Here is a 22,261-nt window from a genome sequence, read left to right on the forward strand (position 1 = left end):
CTGGAATTTATGTTCAGTGTAGGCTTGTGTTATGAGGTTTTCATTCAGTGTTGGTATCTGTTCTGGAGTTTACATTCAGTGTACGTTTGTGTTCTGGAGTTTACATTCAGTTTATCTTTGTCTTCTGGAGTTTATATTCGGTGTAGGTTTGTGTTCTGGAGTTTGCATGCAGCGATGTTTTGTGTTCTGGGGTTTACATTCAGTTTAGGTTTGTGTTCTGAGTTTACATTCAGTGTAGGTTTGTGTTCTGGTGTTTGGATACAATGGAGGTTTTTGTTCTGGGGTTTACATTCAGTGTTGGTTTCTGTTCTGGAGATCACATTCAATGTAGAACTGAGATCTGGATATTACATTCAATGTAGGCTTCTGTTCTGGAGATTACATTTAGTATAGGTTTGTGTTCTGGTGTTCACATTCAGTGTAGGTTTGTTTTTTGGAGTTTACATTCAGTGTACTTTTCTGTTCTGGTGTTTACATTCAGTGTGGGTTTGTGTTCTGGAGTTTACTTTCAGTGTAGATTTATGTTCTGGAGTTTTCATTCGGTGCTGGGTGGTGTTCTAGAGGTTACGTTGAACGTAGTTTTGTGTTCTGGAGTTTACATTCAGTGATATGTTGTGTTCTGGAGTTCACATTCAGTATTGGGCTCTTGAACTGTATTCTGGAGTTCACATACAGTATAGGTTTGTGTTCTGGAGTTTACATTCAGTTTATCTTTGTGTTCTGGAGTTTGAACTTATTGTTGGTGTGTGTTCTGGAGTTCACATTCAGTGTAGGTTTGTGTCCTGGAGTTTATATTCAGTGTAGGATTGTGTTATGAGGTTTATATTCAGTGCAGTTTTGTGATCTGGTGTTTGCATGCAGTTTAGGTTTGCGTTCTGGGGTTTACATTCAGTTTAGTTTTGTGTTCTGAGTTTACATTCAGTGTTGGTTTCTGTTCTGGAGTTCACATTCAGTGTAGAACTGTGTTCTGGAGTTCACATTCAATGTCGTTTTGTGGTCTGGAGTTTACATTTAGTACAGGTTTCTGCAGCGGAGTTCACATTCAGTGTACGTTTATGTACGGAATTTACATTCAGTGTAGGTTTGACTTCTGCAGTTCACATTCAATGGAGGTTTGTGTTCTTGGGTCTGCATTAAGTGTTGGCTTGTGTTCTGGAGTTCACATTCAGTGTAGAGCTGTGATCTGGAGTTTATTTTCAATGCAGTTTTGTGTTCTGGAGTTTACATTTAGGATAGGTATCTGTTCTGGAGTTTACAATCAGCGTAGTTTTGTCTTCTGGATTTCGCATTCAATGGAGGTTTGTGTTCTGGGGTTTACATTCAGTGTTGGCTTGTTTTCTGGAGTTCACATTCAGTGTAGAGCTGTGATCTGGAGTTTACATTCAATGTAGGTTTGTGTTCTGGGGTTTACATTCAGTTTAAGTTTGTGTTCTGAGTTTACATTCAGTGTAGGTTTGTGTTCTGGATTTCGGATTCAATGGAGGTTTTTGTTCTGGGGTTTACATTCAGTGTTGGTTTCTGTTCTGGAGTTCACATTCAGTGTAGAACTGTGTTCTGGAGTTCACATTCAATGTAGTTTTGTGGTCTGGAGTTTACATTTAGCATAGGTTTGTGTTCTGGAGTTTACATTTAGTACAGGTTTCTGCTGTGGACTTTACATTCAGTGTACGTTTATATACGGAATTTACATTCAGTGTAGGTTTGACTTCTGCAGTTCGCATTCAATGAAGGTTTGTGTTCTTGGGTCTACATTCAGTGTTGGCTTGTGTTCTGGAGTTCACATTCAGTGTAGATCTGTGATCTGGAGTTTACTTTCAATGCAGTTTTGTGTTCTGGAGTTTACATTTAGGATAGGTATCTGTTCTGGAGTTTACAATCAGCATAGTTATTTCTTCTGGAGTTCACATTCAATGGAGGTTTGTGTTCTGGGGTTTACAATCAGTGTTGGCTTGTTTTCTGGAGTTCACATTCAGTGTATAGCTGTGATCTGGACTTTACATTCAATGTAGGTTTGTGTTCTGGGGTTTACATTCAGTTTAGGTTTATGTTCTGAGTTTACATTCATTGTAGTTTTCTGTTCTGGAGTTCACATTCAGAGCAGGTTTGTGTTTTGAAGTTTACTTTAAGTGTAGGATTCTGTTCTGGAGTTTACTACAGTGTAGGTTTGTGTTCTGGAGTTTACATTCAGTGTAGTTTTGTGTTCAGGAGTTTACATTCAGTGTAGGATTGTGTTATGGAGTTTACATTCAGTGTTTGTTTGTGATCTGGAGTACGCACTTAGTGTAGGTTTGTTTTCTGGAGTTTACTTTCAGTGTTGGTTTGTGTGTTCTGGAGTTCACATTCAGTTTATATTTGTCTTCTGGAGTTTGCTCTTATTGTTGATTTGTGTTTTGGAGTTCACATTCAATGTAGAGCTTTGATCTGGAGTTTACATTCAATTTAGGTTTGTGTTATGGTGTTCACATTCAGTTTAGATCTGTGTTCTGGAATTTACATTCAGTGTAGGCTTGTGTTATGAGGTTTGCATTCCGTGTAGGTTTGTGTTCTGGAGTTTACATTTAGTATACGTTTCTGTTGTGGAGTTTATATTCAGTGTACGTTTATGTACTGGAATTTACATTCAGTGTAGGTTTGACTTCTGCAGTTCGCATTCAATGGAGGTTTGTGTTCTTGGGTCTACATTCAGTGTTGCCTTGTGTTCTGGAGTTCACATTCAGTGTAGAGCTGTGATCTGGAGGTTACTTTCAATGAAGTTTTGTGTTCTGGATTTTACATTTAGGATAGCTATCTGTTCTGGAGTTTACATTCAGCGTAGTTTTGTCTTCTGGAGTTCGCATTCAATGGAGGTTTGTGTTCTGGGGTTTACATTCAGTGTTGGCTTGTTTTCTTGAGTTCACATTCAGTGTAGAGCTGTGATCTGGAGTTTACATTCAATGTAGGTTTGTGTTCTGGGGTTTACATTCAGTTTAGGTTTGTGTTCTGAGTTTACATTCATTGTAGTTTTCTGTTCTGGAGTTCACATTCAGAGTAGGTTTGTGTTTTGGAGTTTACATTCAGTGTAGGATTCTGTTCTGGAGTTTACTTCAGTGTAGGTTCGTTTTCTGGAGTTTACATTCAGTGTAGGTTTTTGTTCTGGTGTTAACATTCAGTGTGGGTTTGTTTTCTGGAGTTTGCATTCTGTGTAGTTTTGTGTTCAGGAGTTTACATTCAGTGTAGGATTGAGTTATGGAGTTTACATTCAGTGTTTATGATCTGGAGTACGCACTCAGTGTAGGTTTGTGTTCTATAGTTTACTTTCAGTGTTGGTTTGTGTGTTCTGGAGTTCACATTCAGTTTAGATCTGTGTTCTGGATTTTATGTTCAGTGTAGGCTTGTGTTATGAGGTTTTCATTCAGTGTTGGTATCTGTTCTGGAGTTTACATTCAGTGTACGTTTGTGTTCTGGAGTTTACATTCAGTTTATCTTTGTCTTCTGGAGTTTATATTCGGTGTAGGTTTGTGTTCTGGAGTTTGCATGCAGCGATGTTTTGTGTTCTGGGGTTTACATTCAGTTTAGGTTTGTGTTCTGAGTTTACATTCAGTGTAGGTTTGTGTTCTGGTGTTTGGATACAATGGAGGTTTTTGTTCTGGGGTTTACATTCAGTGTTGGTTTCTGTTCTGGAGATCACATTCAATGTAGAACTGAGATCTGGATATTACATTCAATGTAGGCTTCTGTTCTGGAGATTACATTTAGTATAGGTTTGTGTTCTGGTGTTCACATTCAGTGTAGGTTTGTTTTTTGGAGTTTACATTCAGTGTACTTTTCTGTTCTGGTGTTTACATTCAGTGTGGGTTTGTGTTCTGGAGTTTACTTTCAGTGTAGATTTATGTTCTGGAGTTTTCATTCGGTGCTGGGTGGTGTTCTAGAGGTTACGTTGAACGTAGTTTTGTGTTCTGGAGTTTACATTCAGTGTTGTTTTGTGTTCTGGAGTTCACATTCAGTGTAGAGCTACAGAACCGTGTTCTGGAATTTACATTCAGTGTAGGTTTGTGTTCTGGAGTTTACATTCAGTTTTTTGTGTTCTGGAGTTTCCATTCATTGTTGGTTTGTGTGTTCTGGAGTTCACATTCAGTGTTGGTTTCTGTTGTGGAGTACATATTCCGTGTAGAACTGTGTACTGGAGTTTACATACAATGCAGTTTTGTATTCTGGAATTTTACATTTAGTATCGGTTTCTGTTCTGGAGTTTACATTCAGTGATGTGTTGTGTTCTGGAGTTCACATTCAGTGTCGGGCTCTAGAACTGTATTCTGGAGTTCACATACAATATAGGTTTGTGTTCTGGAGTTTACATTCAGTTTATCTTTGTGTTCTGGAGTTTGAACTTATTGTTGGTGTGTGTTCTGGAGTTCACATTCAGTGTAGGTTTGTGTCCTGGAGTTTATATTCAGTGTAGGATTGTGTTATGAGGTTTATATTCAGTGCAGTTTTGTGATCTGGAGTTTGCATGCAGTTTAGGTTTGCGTTCTGGGGTTTACATTCAGTTTAGTTTTGTGTTCTGAGTTTACATTCAGTGTTGGTTTCTGTTCTGGAGTTCACATTCAGTGTAGAACTGTGTTCTGGAGTTCACATTCAATGTCGTTTTGTGGTCTGGAGTTTACATTTAGTACAGGTTTCTGCAGCGGAGTTCACATTCAGTGTACGTTTATGTACGGAATTTACATTCAGTGTAGGTTTGACTTCTGCAGTTCACATTCAATGGAGGTTTGTGTTCTTGGGTCTGCATTAAGTGTTGGCTTGTGTTCTGGAGTTCACATTCAGTGTAGAGCTGTGATCTGGAGTTTATTTTCAATGCAGTTTTGTGTTCTGGAGTTTACATTTAGGATAGGTATCTGTTCTGGAGTTTACAATCAGCGTAGTTTTGTCTTCTGGATTTCGCATTCAATGGAGGTTTGTGTTCTGGGGTTTACATTCAGTGTTGGCTTGTTTTCTGGAGTTCACATTCAGTGTAGAGCTGTGATCTGGAGTTTACATTCAATGTAGGTTTGTGTTCTGGGGTTTACATTCAGTTTAAGTTTGTGTTCTGAGTTTACATTCAGTGTAGGTTTGTGTTCTGGATTTCGGATTCAATGGAGGTTTTTGTTCTGGGGTTTACATTCAGTGTTGGTTTCTGTTCTGGAGTTCACATTCAGTGTAGAACTGTGTTCTGGAGTTCACATTCAATGTAGTTTTGTGGTCTGGAGTTTACATTTAGCATAGGTTTGTGTTCTGGAGTTTACATTTAGTACAGGTTTCTGCTGTGGACTTTACATTCAGTGTACGTTTATATACGGAATTTACATTCAGTGTAGGTTTGACTTCTGCAGTTCGCATTCAATGAAGGCTTGTGTTCTTGGGTCTACATTCAGTGTTGGCTTGTGTTCTGGAGTTCACATTCAGTGTAGATCTGTGATCTGGAGTTTACTTTCAATGCAGTTTTGTGTTCTGGAGTTTACATTTAGGATAGGTATCTGTTCTGGAGTTTACAATCAGCATAGTTATTTCTTCTGGAGTTCACATTCAATGGAGGTTTGTGTTCTGGGGTTTACAATCAGTGTTGGCTTGTTTTCTGGAGTTCACATTCAGTGTATAGCTGTGACCTGGACTTTACATTCAATGTAGGTTTGTGTTCTGGGGTTTACATTCAGTTTAGGTTTATGTTCTGAGTTTACATTCATTGTAGTTTTCTGTTCTGGAGTTCACATTCAGAGCAGGTTTGTGTTTTGAAGTTTACTTTAAGTGTAGGATTCTGTTCTGGAGTTTACTACAGTGTAGGTTTGTGTTCTGGAGTTTACATTCAGTGTAGTTTTGTGTTCAGGAGTTTACATTCAGTGTAGGATTGTGTTATGGAGTTTACATTCAGTGTTTGTTTGTGATTTGGAGTACGCACTTAGTGTAGGTTTGTTTTCTGGAGTTTACTTTCAGTGTTGGTTTGTGTGTTCTGGAGTTCACATTCAGTTTATATTTGTCTTCTGGAGTTTGCTCTTATTGTTGATTTGTGTTTTGGAGTTCACATTCAATGTAGAGCTTTGATCTGGAGTTTACATTCAATTTAGGTTTGTGTTATGGTGTTCACATTCAGTTTAGATCTGTGTTCTGGAATTTACATTCAGTGTAGGCTTGTGTTATGAGGTTTTCATTCAGTGTAGGTATCTGTTCTGGAGTTTACATTCAGTGTACATTTGTGTTCTGGAGTTTACATTCAGTGTTGATTTGTGTTCTGGATTTCGCATTCAATGTAGTTTTGTGTTCTTGGGTTTACATTCAGTGTTGGCTTCTGTTCTGGAGTTTACATTCAGTGATATGTTGTGTTCTGGAGTTCACATTCAGTATTGGGCTCTTGAACTGTATTCTGGAGTTCACATACAGTATAGGTTTGTGTTCTGGAGTTTACATTCAGTTTATCTTTGTGTTCTGGAGTTTGAACTTATTGTTGGTGTGTGTTCTGGAGTTCACATTCAGTGTAGGTTTGTGTCCTGGAGTTTATATTCAGTGTAGGTATGTGTTATGAGGTTTATATTCAGTGCAGGTCTGTGTTCCGGAGTTTGCATGCAGTGTCGCTTTGTTTTCTGGGATTTACATTCAGTTTAAGTTTGTGTTCTGAGTTTACATTCAGTGTAGGTTTGTGTTCTGGAGTTCGGATTCAATGGAGGTTTTTGTTCTGGGGTTTACATTCAGTGTTGGTTTCTGTTCTGGAGTTCACATTCAGTGTAGCACTGTTTTCTGGAGTTCACATTCAATGTAGTTTTGTGGTCTGGAGTTTACATTTAGCATAGGTTTGTGTTCTGGAGTTTTCATTTAGTATAGGTTTCTGCTGTGTGGTTTACATTCAGTGTACGTTTATGTACAGAATTTACATTCAGTGTAGGTTTGACTTCTGCAGTTCGCATTCAATGGAGGTTTGTGTTCTTGGGTCTGCATTAAGTGTTGGCTTGTGTTCTGGGGTTCACATTCAGTGTAGAGCTGTGATCTGGAGTTTATTTTCAATGCAGTTTTGTTTTCTGGATTTTACATTTAGGATAGCTATCTGTTCTGGAGTTTACAATCAGCGTAGTTTTGTCTTCTGGATTTCGCATTCAATGGAGGTTTGTGTTCTGGGGTGTACATTCAGTGTTGGCTTGTTTTCTGGAGTTCACATTCAGTGTAGAGCTGTGATCTGGAGTTTACATTCAATGTAGGTTTGTGTTCTGGGGTTTACATTCAGTTTAGTTTGTGTTCTGAGTTTACATTCATTGTAGTTTTCTGTTCTGGAGTTCACATTCAGAGCAGGTTTGTGTTTTGGAGTTTACTTTCAGTGTAGGATTCTGTTCTGGAGTTTACTATAGTGTAGGTTTGTGTTCTGGAGTTTACATTCAGTTTATCTTTGTGTTCTGGAGTTTGCTCTTATTGTTGATTTGTGTTTTGGAGTTCACATTCAGTGTAGAGCTTTGATCTGGAGTTTACGTTCAATGTAGGTTTTTGTTCTGAGGTTTACATTCAGTTTAGTTTTGTGTTCTGAGTTAACATGCATTGTAGTTTTCTGTTCTGTAGTTCGCATTCAGAGTAGGTTTGTGTTTTGGAGTTTACTTTCAGTGTAGGATTCTGTTCTGGAGTTTACTACAGTGTAGGTTTGTTTTCTGGATTTTACATTTCGTGTAGGTTTTTGTTCTTGTGTTAACATTCAGTGTGGGTTTGTTTTCTGGAGTTTACATTCTGTGTAGTTTTGTGTTCAGGAGTTTACATTCAGTGTAGGATTGTGTTATGGAGTTTGCATTCAATGGAGGTTTGTGTTCTTGAGTTTACATTCAGTGTTGGTTTCTGTTCTGGAGTTTACATTCAGTGATGTGTTTTGTTCTGGAGCTCACATCCAGTGTCAGGCTCTAGAACTGTATTCTGGAGTTCACATACAGTATAGGTTTGTGTTCTGGAGTTTACATTCAGTTTATCTTTGTGTTCTGGAGTTTGAACTTATTGTTGGTGTGTGTTCGGGAGCTCAAATTCAGTGTAGGTTTGTGTCCTGGAGTTTATATTCAGTGTAGGTTTGTGTTCTGGAGTTTGCATGCAGTGTCGGTTTGTGTTCTGGGATTTACATTCAGTTTAAGTTTGTGTTCTGATTTTACATTCAGTGTAGGCTTGTGTTATTAGGTTTGCATTCCGTGTAGGTTTGTGTTCTGGAGTTTACATTTAGTATACGTTTCTGTTGTGGAGTTTATATTCAGTGTACGTTTATGTACTGGAATTTACATTCAGTGTAGGTTTGACTTCTGCAGTTCGCATTCAATGGAGGTTTGTGTTCTTGGGTCTACATTCAGTGTTGGCTTGTGTTCTGGAGTTCACATTCAGTGTAGAGCTGTGATCTGGAGGTTACTTTCAATGAAGTTTTGTGTTCTGGATTTTATATTTAGGATAGCTATCTGTTCTGGAGTTTACATTCAGCGTAGTTTTGTCTTCTGGAGTTCGCATTCAATGGAGGTTTGTGTTCTGGGGTTTACATTCAGTGTTGGCTTGTTTTCTTGAGTTCACATTCAGTGTAGAGCTGTGATCTGGAGTTTACATTCAATGTAGGTTTGTGTTCTGGGGTTTACATTCAGTTTAGGTTTGTGTTCTGAGTTTACATTCATTGTAGTTTTCTGTTCTGGAGTTCACATTCAGAGTAGGTTTGTGTTTTGGAGTTTACATTCAGTGTAGGATTCTGTTCTGGAGTTTACTTCAGTGTAGGTTCGTTTTCTGGAGTTTACATTCAGTGTAGGTTTTTGTTCTGGTGTTAACATTCAGTGTGGGTTTGTTTTCTGGAGTTTGCATTCTGTGTAGTTTTGTGTTCAGGAGTTTACATTCAGTGTAGGATTGAGTTATGGAGTTTACATTCAGTGTTTATGATCTGGTGTACGCACTCAGTGTAGGTTTGTGTTCTATAGTTTACTTTCAGTGTTGGTTTGTGTGTTCTGGAGTTCACATTCAGTTTAGATCTGTGTTCTGGAATTTACGTTCAGTGTAGGCTTGTGTTATGAGGTTTTCATTCAGTGTTGGTATCTGTTCTGGAGTTTACATTCAGTGTACGTTTGTGTTCTGGAGTTTACATTCAGTTTATCTTTGTCTTCTGGAGTTTATATTCGGTGTAGGTTTGTGTTCTGGAGTTTGCATGCAGCGATGTTTTGTGTTCTGGGGTTTACATTCAGTTTAGGTTTGTGTTCTGAGTTTACATTCAGTGTAGGTTTGTGTTCTGGTGTTTGGATACAATGGAGGTTTTTGTTCTGGGGTTTACATTCAGTGTTGGTTTCTGTTCTGGAGTTCACGTTCAATGTAGAACTGAGATCTGGATATTACATTCAATGTAGGCTTCTGTTCTGGAGATTACATTTAGCATAGGTTTGTGTTCTGGTGTTCACATTCAGTGTAGGTTTGTTTTTTGGAGTTTACATTCAGTGTACTTTGCTGTTCTGGTGTTTACGTTCAGTGTGGGTTTGTGTTCTGGAGTTTACTTTCAGTGTAGATTTATGTTCTGGAGTTTACATTCGGTGCTGGGTGGTGTTCTAGAGGTTACGTTGAACGTAGTTTTGTGTTCTGGAGTTTACATTCAGTGCTGTTTTGTGTTCTGGAGTTCACATTCAGTGTAGAGCTACAGAACCGTGTTCTGGAATTTACATTCAGTGTAGGTTTGTGTTCTGGAGTTTACATTCAGTTTTTTGTGTTCTGGAGTTTCCATTCATTGTTGGTTTGTGTGTTCTGGAGTTCACATTCAGTGTTGGTTTCTGTTGTGGAGTACATATTCCGTGTAGAACTGTGTTCTGGAGTTTACATACAATGCAGTTTTGTATTCTGGAATTTTACATTTAGTATCGGTTTCTGTTCTGGAGTTTACATTCAGTGTATGTTTGTTTACTGGAGCTTACATTCAGTGTCGGTTTGTCTTCTGGAGTTTGCATTCAATGGAGGTTTGTGTACTGGAGTTTACATTCAGTATTGGCTTGTGTACTGGAGTTCACATTCAGTGTACAGCTGTGACCTGGAGTTTACTTTCAATGTAGTTTTGTGGTCTGGAGTTTACATTCAGTGTTGGTTTGTGTTCTGGTGTTTACATTCAGTGTGGGTTTGTGTTGTGTAGTTTACTTTCAATGTAGATTTATGTTATGGAGTTTAGACTCGGTGATGGTTTGTGTTCCATTCATTATCTTGAGCTTAGTTTTGTGTTCTGGCGTTTACATTCTGTGTTGTCGTGCGTTCTGGAATTCACATTCAATGTAAAGCTCCAGAACCGTGTTCTGGATTTCACATTCAGTGTAGGTTTGTGTTCTGGAGTTTGCATTAAGTTTATTTTTGTGTTCTGGAGTTTGCACATAGTGTAGGTTTGTATTCTGGAGATAACTTTCAGTGGGTTTTTTTGTGTGTACTGGAATTCATATTCAGTGTAGGTTTGTGTTCTGCAGTTTGCATTCATTGTAGGTTTTTGTACTGTGTTTTACATTCAGCTTAGATTTGTGTTCTGGAACTTACATTCAATGTTTGTTTGTGTTCTTGAGTTTGCATTCCATGAAAGTTTTTGTTGTGGGTTCTACATTCAGTGTTAAACTGTATTCTGGAGTTTACTTTCAATGTGGTTTTGTGTACTGGAGTTTACATTTAGGATAGGTATCTGTTCTGGAGTTTACATTCAGTGTACTTTTTTGTACTGGAATTTACATTCACATATAGGTTGGTCTTCAGGAGTTCGCATTCAATGGAGGTTTGTGTTCTTGGGTCTACATTCAGTGTTGGCTTGTGTTCTGGAGTTCACATTCAGTGTAGAGTTTTGATCTGGAGTTTACTTTCAATGCAGTTTTGTCTTCTGGAGTTTACATTTAGGATAGGTATCTGTTCTGGAGTTTACATTCAGTGTAGTTTTGTCTTCTGGAGTTCGCATTCAATGGAGGTTTGTGTTCTGGGGTTTACATTCAGTGTTGGCTTGTTTTCTGGAGTTCACATTCAGTGTAGAGCTGTGAGCTGGAGTTTACATTCAATGTATTTTTGTGTTCTGGGGTTTACATTCAGTTTAGGTTTATGTTCTGAGTTTACATTCATTGTAGTTGTCTGTTTTGGAGTTCGCATTCAGAGTAGGTTTGTGTTTTGGAGTTTACTTTCAGTGTAGGATTCTGTTCTGGAGTTTACTACAGTGTAGGTTTGTGTTCTGGAGTTTACATTCAGTGTAGGTTTTTGTTCTGGTGTTAACATTCAGTGTGGGTTTGTTTTCTGGAGTTTACATTCAGTGTAATTTTGTGTTCAGGATTTTACATTCAGTGTAGGATTGTGTTATGGAGTTTACATTCAGTGTTTCTTTGTGATCTGGAGCACGCACTTAGTGTAGGTTTGTGTTCTGGAGTTTACTTTCAGTATTGGTTTGTGTGTTCTGGAGTTCACATTCAGTTTAGATCAGTGTTCTGGAATTTACATTCAGTGTAAATTTTTGTTATGAGGTTTTCATTCAGTGTAGGTATCTGTTCTGGAGTTTACATTCAGTGTACGTTTGTGTTCTGGATTCGGCATTCAATGGAGGTTGGTGTTCTTGGGCTTACATTCGGTGTTGGCTTCTGTTCTCGAGTTTACATTCAGTGATGTGTTGTGTTCTGGAGTTCACATTCAGTGTTGGGCTCTAGAACTGTATTCTGGACTTCACATACAGTGTAGGTTTGTGTTCTGGAGTTTACATTCAGTTTATCTTTGTGTTCTGGAGTTTGCTCTTATTGTTGGTTTGTGTTCTGGAGTTCACATTCAGTGTAGGTTTGTGTCCTGGAGTTTATATTCAGTGTAGGTTTTGTTATGAGGTTTATTTTCAGTGCAGCTTTGTGTTCTGCAGTTTGCATGCAGTGTAGGTTTGTGTTCTGGGATTTACATTCAGTGTTGTCATGCGTTCTGGAATTCACATTCAATGTAGAGCTCCAGAACCGTGTTCTGGATTTCACACTCAGTGTAGGTTTGTGTTCTGGATTTTACATTCAGTTTATTTTTTGTGTTCTGGAGTTTGCACTTAGTGTAGGTTTGTGTTCTGGAGATAACATCCAGTGTTTTTTTTGTGTGTACTGGAATTCATATTCAGTGTAGGTTTGTGTTCTACAGTTTGCATTCAGTGTAGGTTTGTCTTCTGGAGTGCGCATTCAATGTAGGTTTGTGTTCTGGGGTTCACATTCAGTGTTGTCGTGCTTTCTGGAATTCACATTCAATGCAGAGCTCCAGAACTGTGTTCTGGATTTCACATTCAGTTTATTTTTGTGTTCTGGAGTTTGCACTTAGTGTAGGTTTGTGTTCTGGAGATAACGTCGAGTGTTTATTTGTGTGTACTGGAATTCATATTCAGTGCAGGTTTGTGTTCTGAAGTTTGCATTCTTTGTAGGTTTGTTTACTGTGTTTTACATTCAATTTAGATTTGTGTTCTGGAATTTACCTTCAATGTTTGTTTGTGTTCTTGAGTTTGCATTCCATGAAAGTTTTTGTTGTAGGGTTTACATTCAGTGTTAAACTGTATTCTGGAGTTTACTTTCAATGTGTTTTTGTGTTCTGGAGTTTACATTTAGGATAGGTATCTGTTCTGGAGTTTACATTCAGTGTACTTTTGTTTACTGGACTTTACATTCAGTATAGGTTGGTCTTCTGGAGTTCGCATTCAATGGAGGTTTGTGTTCTTGGGTCTACATTCAGTGAGGCTTGTGTTCTGGAGTTCACATTCAGTGTAGAGTTGTGATCTGGAGTTTACTTTCAATGCAGTTTTGTGTTCTGGAATTTACATTTAGTATAGGTATTTGTTCTGGAGTTTACATTCAGTGTAATTTTGTCTTCTGGAGTTCGCATTCAATGGAGGTTTGTGTTCTGGGGTTTACATTCAGTGTTGGCTTGTTTTCTGGAGTTCACATTCAGTGTAGAGCTGTGATCTGGAGTTTACATTCAATGTAGGTTTGTGTTCTGGGGTTTACATTCAGTTTAAGTTTGTTCTCTGAGTTTACATGCATTGTAGTTTTCTGTTCTGTAGTTCGCATTCAGAGTAGGTTTGTGTTTTGGAGTTTACTTTCAGTGTAGGATTCTGTTCTGGAGTTTACTACAGTGTAGGTTTGTTTTCTGGATTTTACATTCCGTGTAGGTTTTTGTTCTTGTGTTAACATTCAGTGTGGGTTTGTTTTCTGGAGTTTGCATTCTGTGTAGTTTTGTGTTCAGGAGTTTACATTCAGTGTAGGATTGTGTTATGGAGTTTGCATTCAATGGAGGTTTGTGTTCTTGAGTTTACATTCAGTGTTGGTTTCTGTTCTGGAGTTTACATTCAGTGATGTGTTTTGTTCTGGAGCTCACATCCAGTGTCAGGCTCTAGAACTGTATTCTGGAGTTCACATACAGTATAGGTTTGTGTTCTGAAGTTTACATTCAGTTTATCTTTGTGTTCTGGAGTTTGAACTTATTGTTGGTGTGTGTTCTGGAGTTCACATTCAGTGTAGGTTTGTGTCCTGGAGTTTATATTCAGTGTAGGTTTGTGTTATGAGGTTTATATTCAGTGCAGGTCTGTGTTCCAGAGTTTGCATGCAGTGTCGGTTTGTTTTCTGGGATTTACATTCAGTTTAAGTTTGTGTTCTGAGTTTACATTCAGTGTAGGTTTGTGTTATGGAGTTCGGATTCAATGGAGGTTTTTGTTCTGGGTTTACATTCAGTGTTGGTTTCTGTTCTGGAGTTCACATTCAGTGTAGAACTGTTTTCTGGAGTTCACATTCAATGTAGTTTTGTGGTCTGGAGTTTACATTTAGTATAGGTTTGTGTTCTGGAGTTTTCATTTAGTATAGGTTTCTGCTGTGTGGTTTACATTCAGTGTACGTTTATGTACAGAATTTACATTCAGTGTAGGTTTGACTTCTGCAGTTCGCATTCAATGGAGGTTTGTGTTCTTGGGTCTGCATTAAGTGTTGGCTTGTGTTCTGGAGTTCACATTCAGTGTAGAGCTGTGATCTGGAGTTTATTTTCAATGCAGTTTTGTTTTCTGGATTTTACATTTAGGATAGCTATCTGTTCTGGAGTTTACAATCAGCGTAGTTTTGTCTTCTGGATTTCGCATTCAATGGAGGTTTGTGTTCTGGGGTGTACATTCAGTGTTGGCTTGTTTTCTGGAGTTCACATTCAGTGTAGAGCTGTGATCTGGAGTTTACATTCAATGTAGGTTTGTGTTCTGGGGTTTACATTCAGTTTAGTTTGTGTCCTGAGTTTACATTCATTGTAGTTTTCTGTTCTGGAGTTCACATTCAGAGCAGGTTTGTGTTTTGGAGTTTACTTTCAGTGTAGGATTCTGTTCTGGAGTTTACTATAGTGTAGGTTTGTGTTCTGGAGTTTACATTCAGTTTATCTTTGTGTTCTGGAGTTTGCTCTTATTGTTGATTTGTGTTTTGGAGTTCACATTCAGTGTAGAGCTTTGATCTGGAGTTTACGTTCAATGTAGGTTTTTGTTCTGAGGTTTACATTCAGTTTAGTTTTGTGTTCTGAGTTAACATGCATTGTAGTTTTCTGTTCTGTAGTTCGCATTCAGAGTAGGTTTGTGTTTTGGAGTTTACTTTCAGTGTAGGATTCTGTTCTGGAGTTTACTACAGTGTAGGTTTGTTTTCTGGATTTTACATTCCGTGTAGGTTTTTGTTCTTGTGTTAACATTCAGTGTGGGTTTGTTTTCTGGAGTTTACATTCTGTGTAGTTTTGTGTTCAGGAGTTTACATTCAGTGTAGGATTGTGTTATGGAGTTTGCATTCAATGGAGGTTCCGTGTAGGTTTGTGTTCTGGAGTTTACATTCAGTGTGGGTTTGTTTTCTGGAGTTTACATTCTGTGTTTGTTTGTGTTCAGGAGTTTACATTCAGTGTAGGATTGCGTTCTGGAGTTAACATTCAGTGTAGGTTTGTGTTCCGGAGTTTACATTCAGTTTATTTTTGTGTTCTGGAGTTTGCACTTTGTGTAGGTTTGTGTTTTGGAGATAACGTTCAGTGTTTTTTGTGTGTTCTGGAGTTTGCATTCAGTTAAGTTTTTTGTTCAGGAGTTTGCATTCATTGTAGCTTTGTGTACTGTGTTTTGCACTCAGTTTAGATTTGTCTTCTGGAATTTACATTCAATGTTTGGTTGTGTTCTTGAGTTCACATTCAATGAAGGCTTTTGTTTTGGGGTTTACATTCATTGTTGGCTTGTATTTTGGAATTCACATTCAGTGTAGAATTGTATTCTGGAGTTTACATACAATGCGGTTTTGTGTTCTGGAGTTTACACTTAGTATAGGTTTCTGTTCTGGAGTTTACATTCAGCGTACTTTTGTGTACTGGACTTTACATTCAGTATAGGTTGGTCTTCTGGTGTTCGCATTCAATGGAGGTTTGTGTTCTGGGTTTACATTAAGTGTTGGCTTGTGTTCTGGAGTTCATATTCAGTGTAGAGCTGTGATCTGGAGTTTACATTCAGTGCAGTTTTGTGTTCTGGAGTTTACATTTAGGATTGGTATCTGTTCTGGCGTTTACATTCAGTGTTGGGCTCCAGAACTGTATTCTGGAGTTCACATACAGTGTAGGTTTGTGTTCTGGAGTTTACATTCAGTTTATCTTTGTCTTCTGGAGTTTATATTCAGTGTAGGTTTGTGTTATGAGGTTTATATTCAGTCTAGGTTTGTGTTCTGGAGTTTGCATGCAGTGATGTTTTGTGTTCTGGGGTTTAAATTCAGTCTAGGTTTGTGTTCTGAGCTTACATTCAGCGTAGGTTTCTGTTCTGGTGTTCGGATACAATGGAGGTTTTTGTTCTGGGTTTTACATTCAGTGTTGGTTTCTGTTCTGGAGTTCACATTCAGTGTAGGTTTGTGTTCTGGTTTTCACATTCAGTGTAGGTTTTTGTGCTGGACATAACGTTCAGTGTTTTTTTTTGTATGTACTGGAATTCATATTCAGTGTAGATTTGTGTTCTGCAGTTTGCATTCATTGTAGGTTTGTGTACTGTGTTTTACATTCAGTTTAGATTTGTGTTCTGGAATTTACCTTCAATGTTTGTTTGTGTTCCTGAGTTCGCATTCCATGAAGGTTTTTGTTGTGGGGTTTAAATTCAGTGTTAAACTGTATTCTGGAGTTTACTTTCAATGTGGTTTTGTGTTCTGGAGTTTACATTTAGGATAGGTATCTCTTCTGGAGTTTACATTCAGTGTACCTTTGTGTACTGGACTTTACATTCAGTAGAGATTGTTCTTCTGGAGTTCGCATTCAATGGAGGTTTGTGTTCTTGGGTCTACATTCAGTGTTGGCTTGTGTTCTGGAGTTCACATTCAGTGTAGAGTTGTGATCTGGAGTTTACTTTCAATGCCGTTTCGTGTTCTGGAGTTTACATTTAGGATAGGTATCTGTTCTGGAGTTTACATCCAGTGTACTTTTGTGTACTGGACTTTACATTCAGTAGAGGTTGGTGTTCTGGAGTTCGCATTCAATGGAGGTTTGTGTTCTGCGGTTTACATTCAGTGTTGTTGTGCGTTCTGGAATTCACATTCAATGTAGAGCTCCAGAACCGTATTCTGGATTTCACATTCAGTGTAGGTTTGTGTTCTGGAGTTTACATTCAGTTTATTTTTGTGTTCTGGAGATAACGTCCAGTGTTTTTTTTTTGTGTGTACTGGAATTCATATTGAGTGTAGGTTTGTGTTCTGGAGTTTACATTCAATGTAGTTTTGTGTTCTGGTGTTAACATTCAGTATGGGTTTGTTTTCCGGAGTTTACATCCTGTGTAAGTTTGTGTTCAGGAGTTTACATTCAGTGTAGGATTGTGTTCTGGAGTTTACATTCAGTGTTGTCGTGCGTTCTGGAATTCACATTCAATGTAGAGCTCCAGAACCATATTCTGGATTTCACATTCAGTGTAGGTTTGTGTTATGGAGTTTACATTCAGTTTATTTTTGTGTTCTGGAGATAACGTCCAGTGTTTTTTTTGTGTGTACTGGAATTCATATTGAGTGTAGGTTTGTGTTCTGGAGTTTACATTCAGTGTAGTTTTGTGTTCTGGTGTTAACATTCAGTATGGGTTTGTGTTCTGGAGTTTACATTCTGTGTAAGTTTGTGTTCAGGAGTTTACATTCAGTGTAGGATTGTGTTCTGGAGTTTACATTCAGTGTTGTCATGCATTCTGGAGTTCACATTCAGTGTAGGTTTGTGTTCTGGTGTTTACATTCAGTTTATTTTTATGTTCTGGAGTTTGCACTTCATGTAGGTTTGTGTTTTGGAGATAACGTTCAGTGTTTTTTGTGTGTTCTGGAGTTCGCATTCAGTTAAGTTTTGTGTTCAGGAGTCTGCATTCATTGTAGGTTTGTGTACTGTGTTTTGCATTCAGTTTAGATTTGTCTTCTGGAATTTACATTCAATATTTGGTTGTGTTCTTGAGTTCACATTCAATGAAGGTTTTTGTTCCGGGGTTTACATTCATTGTTGGCTTGTGTTTTGGAATTCACATTCAGTGTAGAACTGTATTCTGGATTTTACATACAATGCGGTTTTGTGTTCTGGAGTTTACGCTTATTATAGGTTTCTGTTCTGGAGTTTACATTCAGCGTACTTTTGTGTACTGGACTTTACATTCAGCATAGGTTGGTCTTCTGGCATTCGCATTCAATGGAGGTTTGTGTTCTGGGTTTACATTAAGTGTTGGCTTGTGTTCTGGAGTTCACATTCAGTGTAGAGCTGTGATCTGGAGTATACATTCAGTGCGGTTTTGAGTTCTGGAGTTTACATTTAGGATAGGTATATGTTCTGGCGTTTACATCCAGTGTCGGGCTCCAGAACTGTATTCTGGAGTTCACATACAGTGTAGGTTTGTCTTCTGGAGTTTATATTCAGTGTAGGTTTGTGTTATGAGGTTTATATTCAGTGTAGGTTTGTGTTCTGGAGTTTGCATGCAGTGATGTTTTGTGTTCTGGGGTTTACATTCAGTTTAGGTTTGTGTTCTGAGTTTACATTCAGTGTAGGTTTGTGTTCTGGTGTTCGGATTCAATTGAGGTTTTTGTTCTGGGGTTTACATTCAGTGTTGGTTTCTGTTCTGGAGTTCACATTCAGTGTAGTGCTGAGATCTGGATATTACATTCAATGTAGGCTTGTGTTCTGGAGATTACATTTAGTGTAGGTTTGTGTTCTGGAGTTTACATTAAGTGTTGGCTTCTGTTCTGGCGTTCACATTCAGTGTAGAGATGAGATCTCGATATTACATTCAATGTAGTCTTGTATTCTGCTGTTTACTTTCAGTGTCGGTTTGTGTTCTGGTGTTCACATTCAGTGTTGGTTTGTGTTCTGGAGTTTACATTCAGTGTACGTTTCTGTTCTGGTGTTAACATTCAGTGTGGGTTTGTGTTCTGCAGTTCAATTTCAGTGTAGATTTATGTTCTTGTGTTTACACTCGGTGCTGGGTAGTGTTCTAGAGGTTACATTGAGCATAGTTTTGTGTTCTGGAGTTTACATTCAGTGTTGTATTGTGTTCTTGAGTTCACATTCAGTGTAGAGCTACAGAACCATGTTCTGGATTTCACATTCAGTGTTGGGTGTGTTATGAGGTTTATATTCAGTGTAGGTTTGTGTTCTGGAGTTTGCACTTAGTGTAGGTTTGTGTTCTGGAGATAACGTTCAGTGTTTTTTTTTTGTGTGTGCTGGAATTCATATTCAGTGTAGGTTTGTGTTCTGCAGTTTGCATTCATTGTAGGTTTGTGTACTGTGTTTTACATTCAGCTTAGATTTGTGTTCTGGAATTCACATTCAATGTTTGTTTGTTTACGTTCAGTGTTGGTTTGTGTGTTCTGGAGTTCACATTCAGTTTAGATCTGTGTTCTGGAATTACATTCAGTGTAGGTTTGAGTTCTGGAGTTCACATTTAATGTAACTTTGTGTTCTGGAGTTTTCATTCTGTGTAGGTTTGTGTTCTGGAGTTTACATTCTGTGTGGGTTTATGTTCTGGACTTCTCATTCAGTGTTGGTTTTTGTTCTGGAGTTTATATTCAGTGTAGATTTGTGATCTGCAGCTTACATTCGGTGTTGGTTTGTGTTCTGGAAGTTACATTCAGGGTAGGTTTGTGTTCTGGGATTTACATTCACTGTTGGTTTGTGTTCTGGAGTTTCCATTCAGTGTGGGTTTGTGTTCTGTGGTTTACTTTCAGTGTTGTTTTGAGTTCTGGTGTTTACATTAAATGTAGTTTTGTGTTCTGGAGTTTATATTCAATGTAGTTTTGTGTTCTGCAGTTTTCATTCAGGATGGGTTTGTGTTCTGGAGTCTACATTCAGTGTTGATTTTGTGTTCTGGAGTTTACATTCAGTGTAGCTTTGTGTTCTTGTATTTAAATTCAGTGTTGGTTTGTGTTCTAGTGCTTACATTCATTGCAGTTTTGTGTTCTGGTGTTTATATTCATTGTTGGTTTGTGTTCTAGACTTTACATTTAGTGTAGGTTGGGTTCTGGAGTTTACATTCAGTGTTGGTTTGTGTGCTGGAATTTACATTCAGTGTATGTTTGTGTTCTGGGGTTTACATTCATTGTAGGTTTATGTGCTGGAGTTTACATTCAGTATAGGTTTGTGTTCTGGTGTTTACATTCAGTGTTGGTTTATGTTTTAGAGTTTATATTTAGTGTAGGTTTGTGTTCTGGAGTTTAAATTCAATGTTGCTTTGTGTTCCTGGTTCACATTCAGTGTAGATCCGTGTTCTGGAGTTTACATTCAGTGTTGGTTTGTGTTCTGGAGCTTATATTTAGTGTAGGTTTCTGTTCTGGAGTTTAGCTTTAGTGCGGGATTGTGTTCTGGAGTTTACATTCAGTGTAGGTTTGAGTTCTGGAGTTCACTTTTAGTGTAGCTTTGTGTTCTGGACTTTACATCAATGTTGGTTTGTGTTCTGGAGTTTGCATTTAATTTAGATTTGTGTTCTGGTGTTTACATTCACTGTTGGTTTGTGTTCTGGAGTTTACATTCAGTGTAGATCTGTGTTCTGGAGTGTTCATTCAATGTAGTTTCGTGTCTGGAGTTTACATTCAGTGTGGGTTTGTCTTCTGGAGTTTACATCCAGTGTAGTTTTGTCTTCTGGGGTTTACATTCATTGTACGTCAATATCATTTTCACTCAAAACAAATTGCAGTAATAATCCTTCTACACCACATCTCTTCCTCTTCACTTTTCTCATTTTTTTTCCAGGAATGCCCCAATGGTGTTGTCAATGAGGAGACTTTTAAGGAGATTTACTCTCAGTTTTTTCCACAGGGAGGTGAGTGACTGAGATTCCATGAAATAATTCCAATAACTGAAGTAACTTCAAATCACTTCCTCTTGTTTCACAATGTCCTCCTGAGTCCACAAAATTGATTACCTTCCGGGAATTGGCATTGTTAGATGAAAGAAGACTAAAGTCCACTCAGTTCACCTTCTGACAACCTTGGTACAATTATAATGGAGTTCATTGACTAATTATAGCACCCAATCTCTTTCAATGAGTCTGAACACATCTAGACATGTGTTGAGGAAACACCTAATGATGGAGAGTTTTGTAAATCACAGCTCGAATGTCACCTGTTCCTCACTAACATTCTGCACCCACTAAATGTCATCTCTCAGATTACTCCCATACTGTTTCTCAAAACATCTTTTCTAAATACATTCTAAAAACATTGTTGGGGAGTGCCTGGAGGGACTGGAGGGTGGGGGGTGGTGTTGGGTTGGGGGTGTGGAGTTAAAGGATGCTGGTGTCCCACCGGATAAAGTAGGCAGAGGATAGACTGTGGGTCAGATTGTAGCAGGGGCTCAGAGTGCAGAGCTGGTGTGGGCGGGAGAGCTGATCATGGAGCTGAAGCAGGGAATTTTGGAGGGTAAGGAGCTGGAGGAGGCACTCCTACTCCTCCTGGCCCGCAAGCAGTGATAGAAACGCAGTTACCTCTTCCACACAGCAGTCCTTATAGCCCTTCAGCTCCCTGGGTTCCCAAAACCCACTCGACCAGAACTGAAGTCAGAACAGAGTGAAATTCTGAGCCTCGTAGGCTCATTAACATATTGAAATGAGCATCTCAGCCCTGGGAGCGGGTTAGTTACCCACTACACACCCCATCTCCCTTCAACTGGGAAGTGTGCAGGCTGAAGATGGGATGTGCTTGGATTTGAAATGTTAGAATTGCTACTTAACAGCTGACACAAACCCACCCTTTAGAGGATTAAATTTCCTCTGATTGTACTCACTGCTTTTGAAATCTCTGCACTTCGAGCCTAGGCTGCATCCTCTATTTCTACTGTTCTCATACACTGCCCCAAGGATTAGCGTTCAGGTCTGAGTTACGACAGTGCATGCAGGCTGGCTGTTGTTAAAACAAAACCCAATACTGCCCAAAGTCTCACAGAGCATCCCAACAGACAGGCTGCACACGGCTGGACATCAATAAGCTCAGCTGGGAGCAAAAATGTGACCTGAGACTGCTTTCAGTGGCAGATTTTGCAAGGAGCACCAAAGCCAAGGAGATCCCGAAGAGCACATTCGAATTGATTAACTTATTGTGGGTCAAATCTTCTGGTTACTGGATTGGCGGAGGCTGGGCGTATGACTGAAGATGAAGTTGGGACCCTATGGAAGTCCAGGTGAAGGGATTCTACGGGAATTGACCAGAAAGTTTGAATTTCCAATTGGCAATTCCACTGCTCTCCAGGACCCGTCACAAATGTTTCCAACTCTGAGTTAGGGCGGGAATCTTCAGACAATTTCACGGTAAATAGCCAGGATCGAACTTAAACTGACACCTGGGTAACTGTAGAACAGACACCCCCCCCCCCACCACATCATCTTCGCTAATGCCCTCCAACTTCATTCGACCCCCAACTGCTCCCCCCACAAACACCCAACTATCCCCACAACTTGGCTCAGCCCGAGGACGTCTGAAACAGGCCTGGCCCAAATACACTCCAAACACGACCCAGAATGAATACTGCCGCCCACAACCTGACCCAAACCGACTAACCCCCCAGAGCCAGACCCAACCTTACTACTCTCCCACAACCTGACCCAGCCCGACTACCCCCCACAACCCGACCCAGCCCGACTACCGCACAACAACCTGACCCAGCCCGACTACCACCTTGACAACCCGTCCCAGCCTGAAAACCCTCCCACAACCCAGTGCAGCCTGACAACGCCCCCGCAACCCAACACAGCCAACTAACCTGCCCCCCCCAACAACCAGACCCAGCCCGACTACCCAATCCTCAACTGGACCCAGCATGACTACCTCCCAAAAACCAACCCAGCCCAACTACTCCACAA

At 39.1% G+C, this 22,261-nt stretch overlaps 1 protein-coding gene across 3 annotated transcripts in view; it reads left to right on the forward strand.

Annotated features, from left to right (window-relative positions):
- The window catches only part of LOC121281109 (Kv channel-interacting protein 1), a 678,471-nt gene that overhangs the window by 334,738 nt on the left and 321,472 nt on the right, over positions 1-22,261 (forward strand). For all 3 annotated transcript variants that reach the window (XM_041193799.1, XM_041193800.1, XM_041193802.1), the window contains exon 3: positions 20,158-20,227. In XM_041193799.1, the coding sequence (XP_041049733.1) occupies positions 20,158-20,227 (70 nt within the window). The remainder of the gene's footprint in view (positions 1-20,157; positions 20,228-22,261) is intronic.

This window comes from Carcharodon carcharias, chromosome 8, assembly GCF_017639515.1.
Source record: "Carcharodon carcharias isolate sCarCar2 chromosome 8, sCarCar2.pri, whole genome shotgun sequence".
Classification (NCBI taxonomy): Eukaryota; Metazoa; Chordata; class Chondrichthyes; order Lamniformes; family Lamnidae; genus Carcharodon; species Carcharodon carcharias.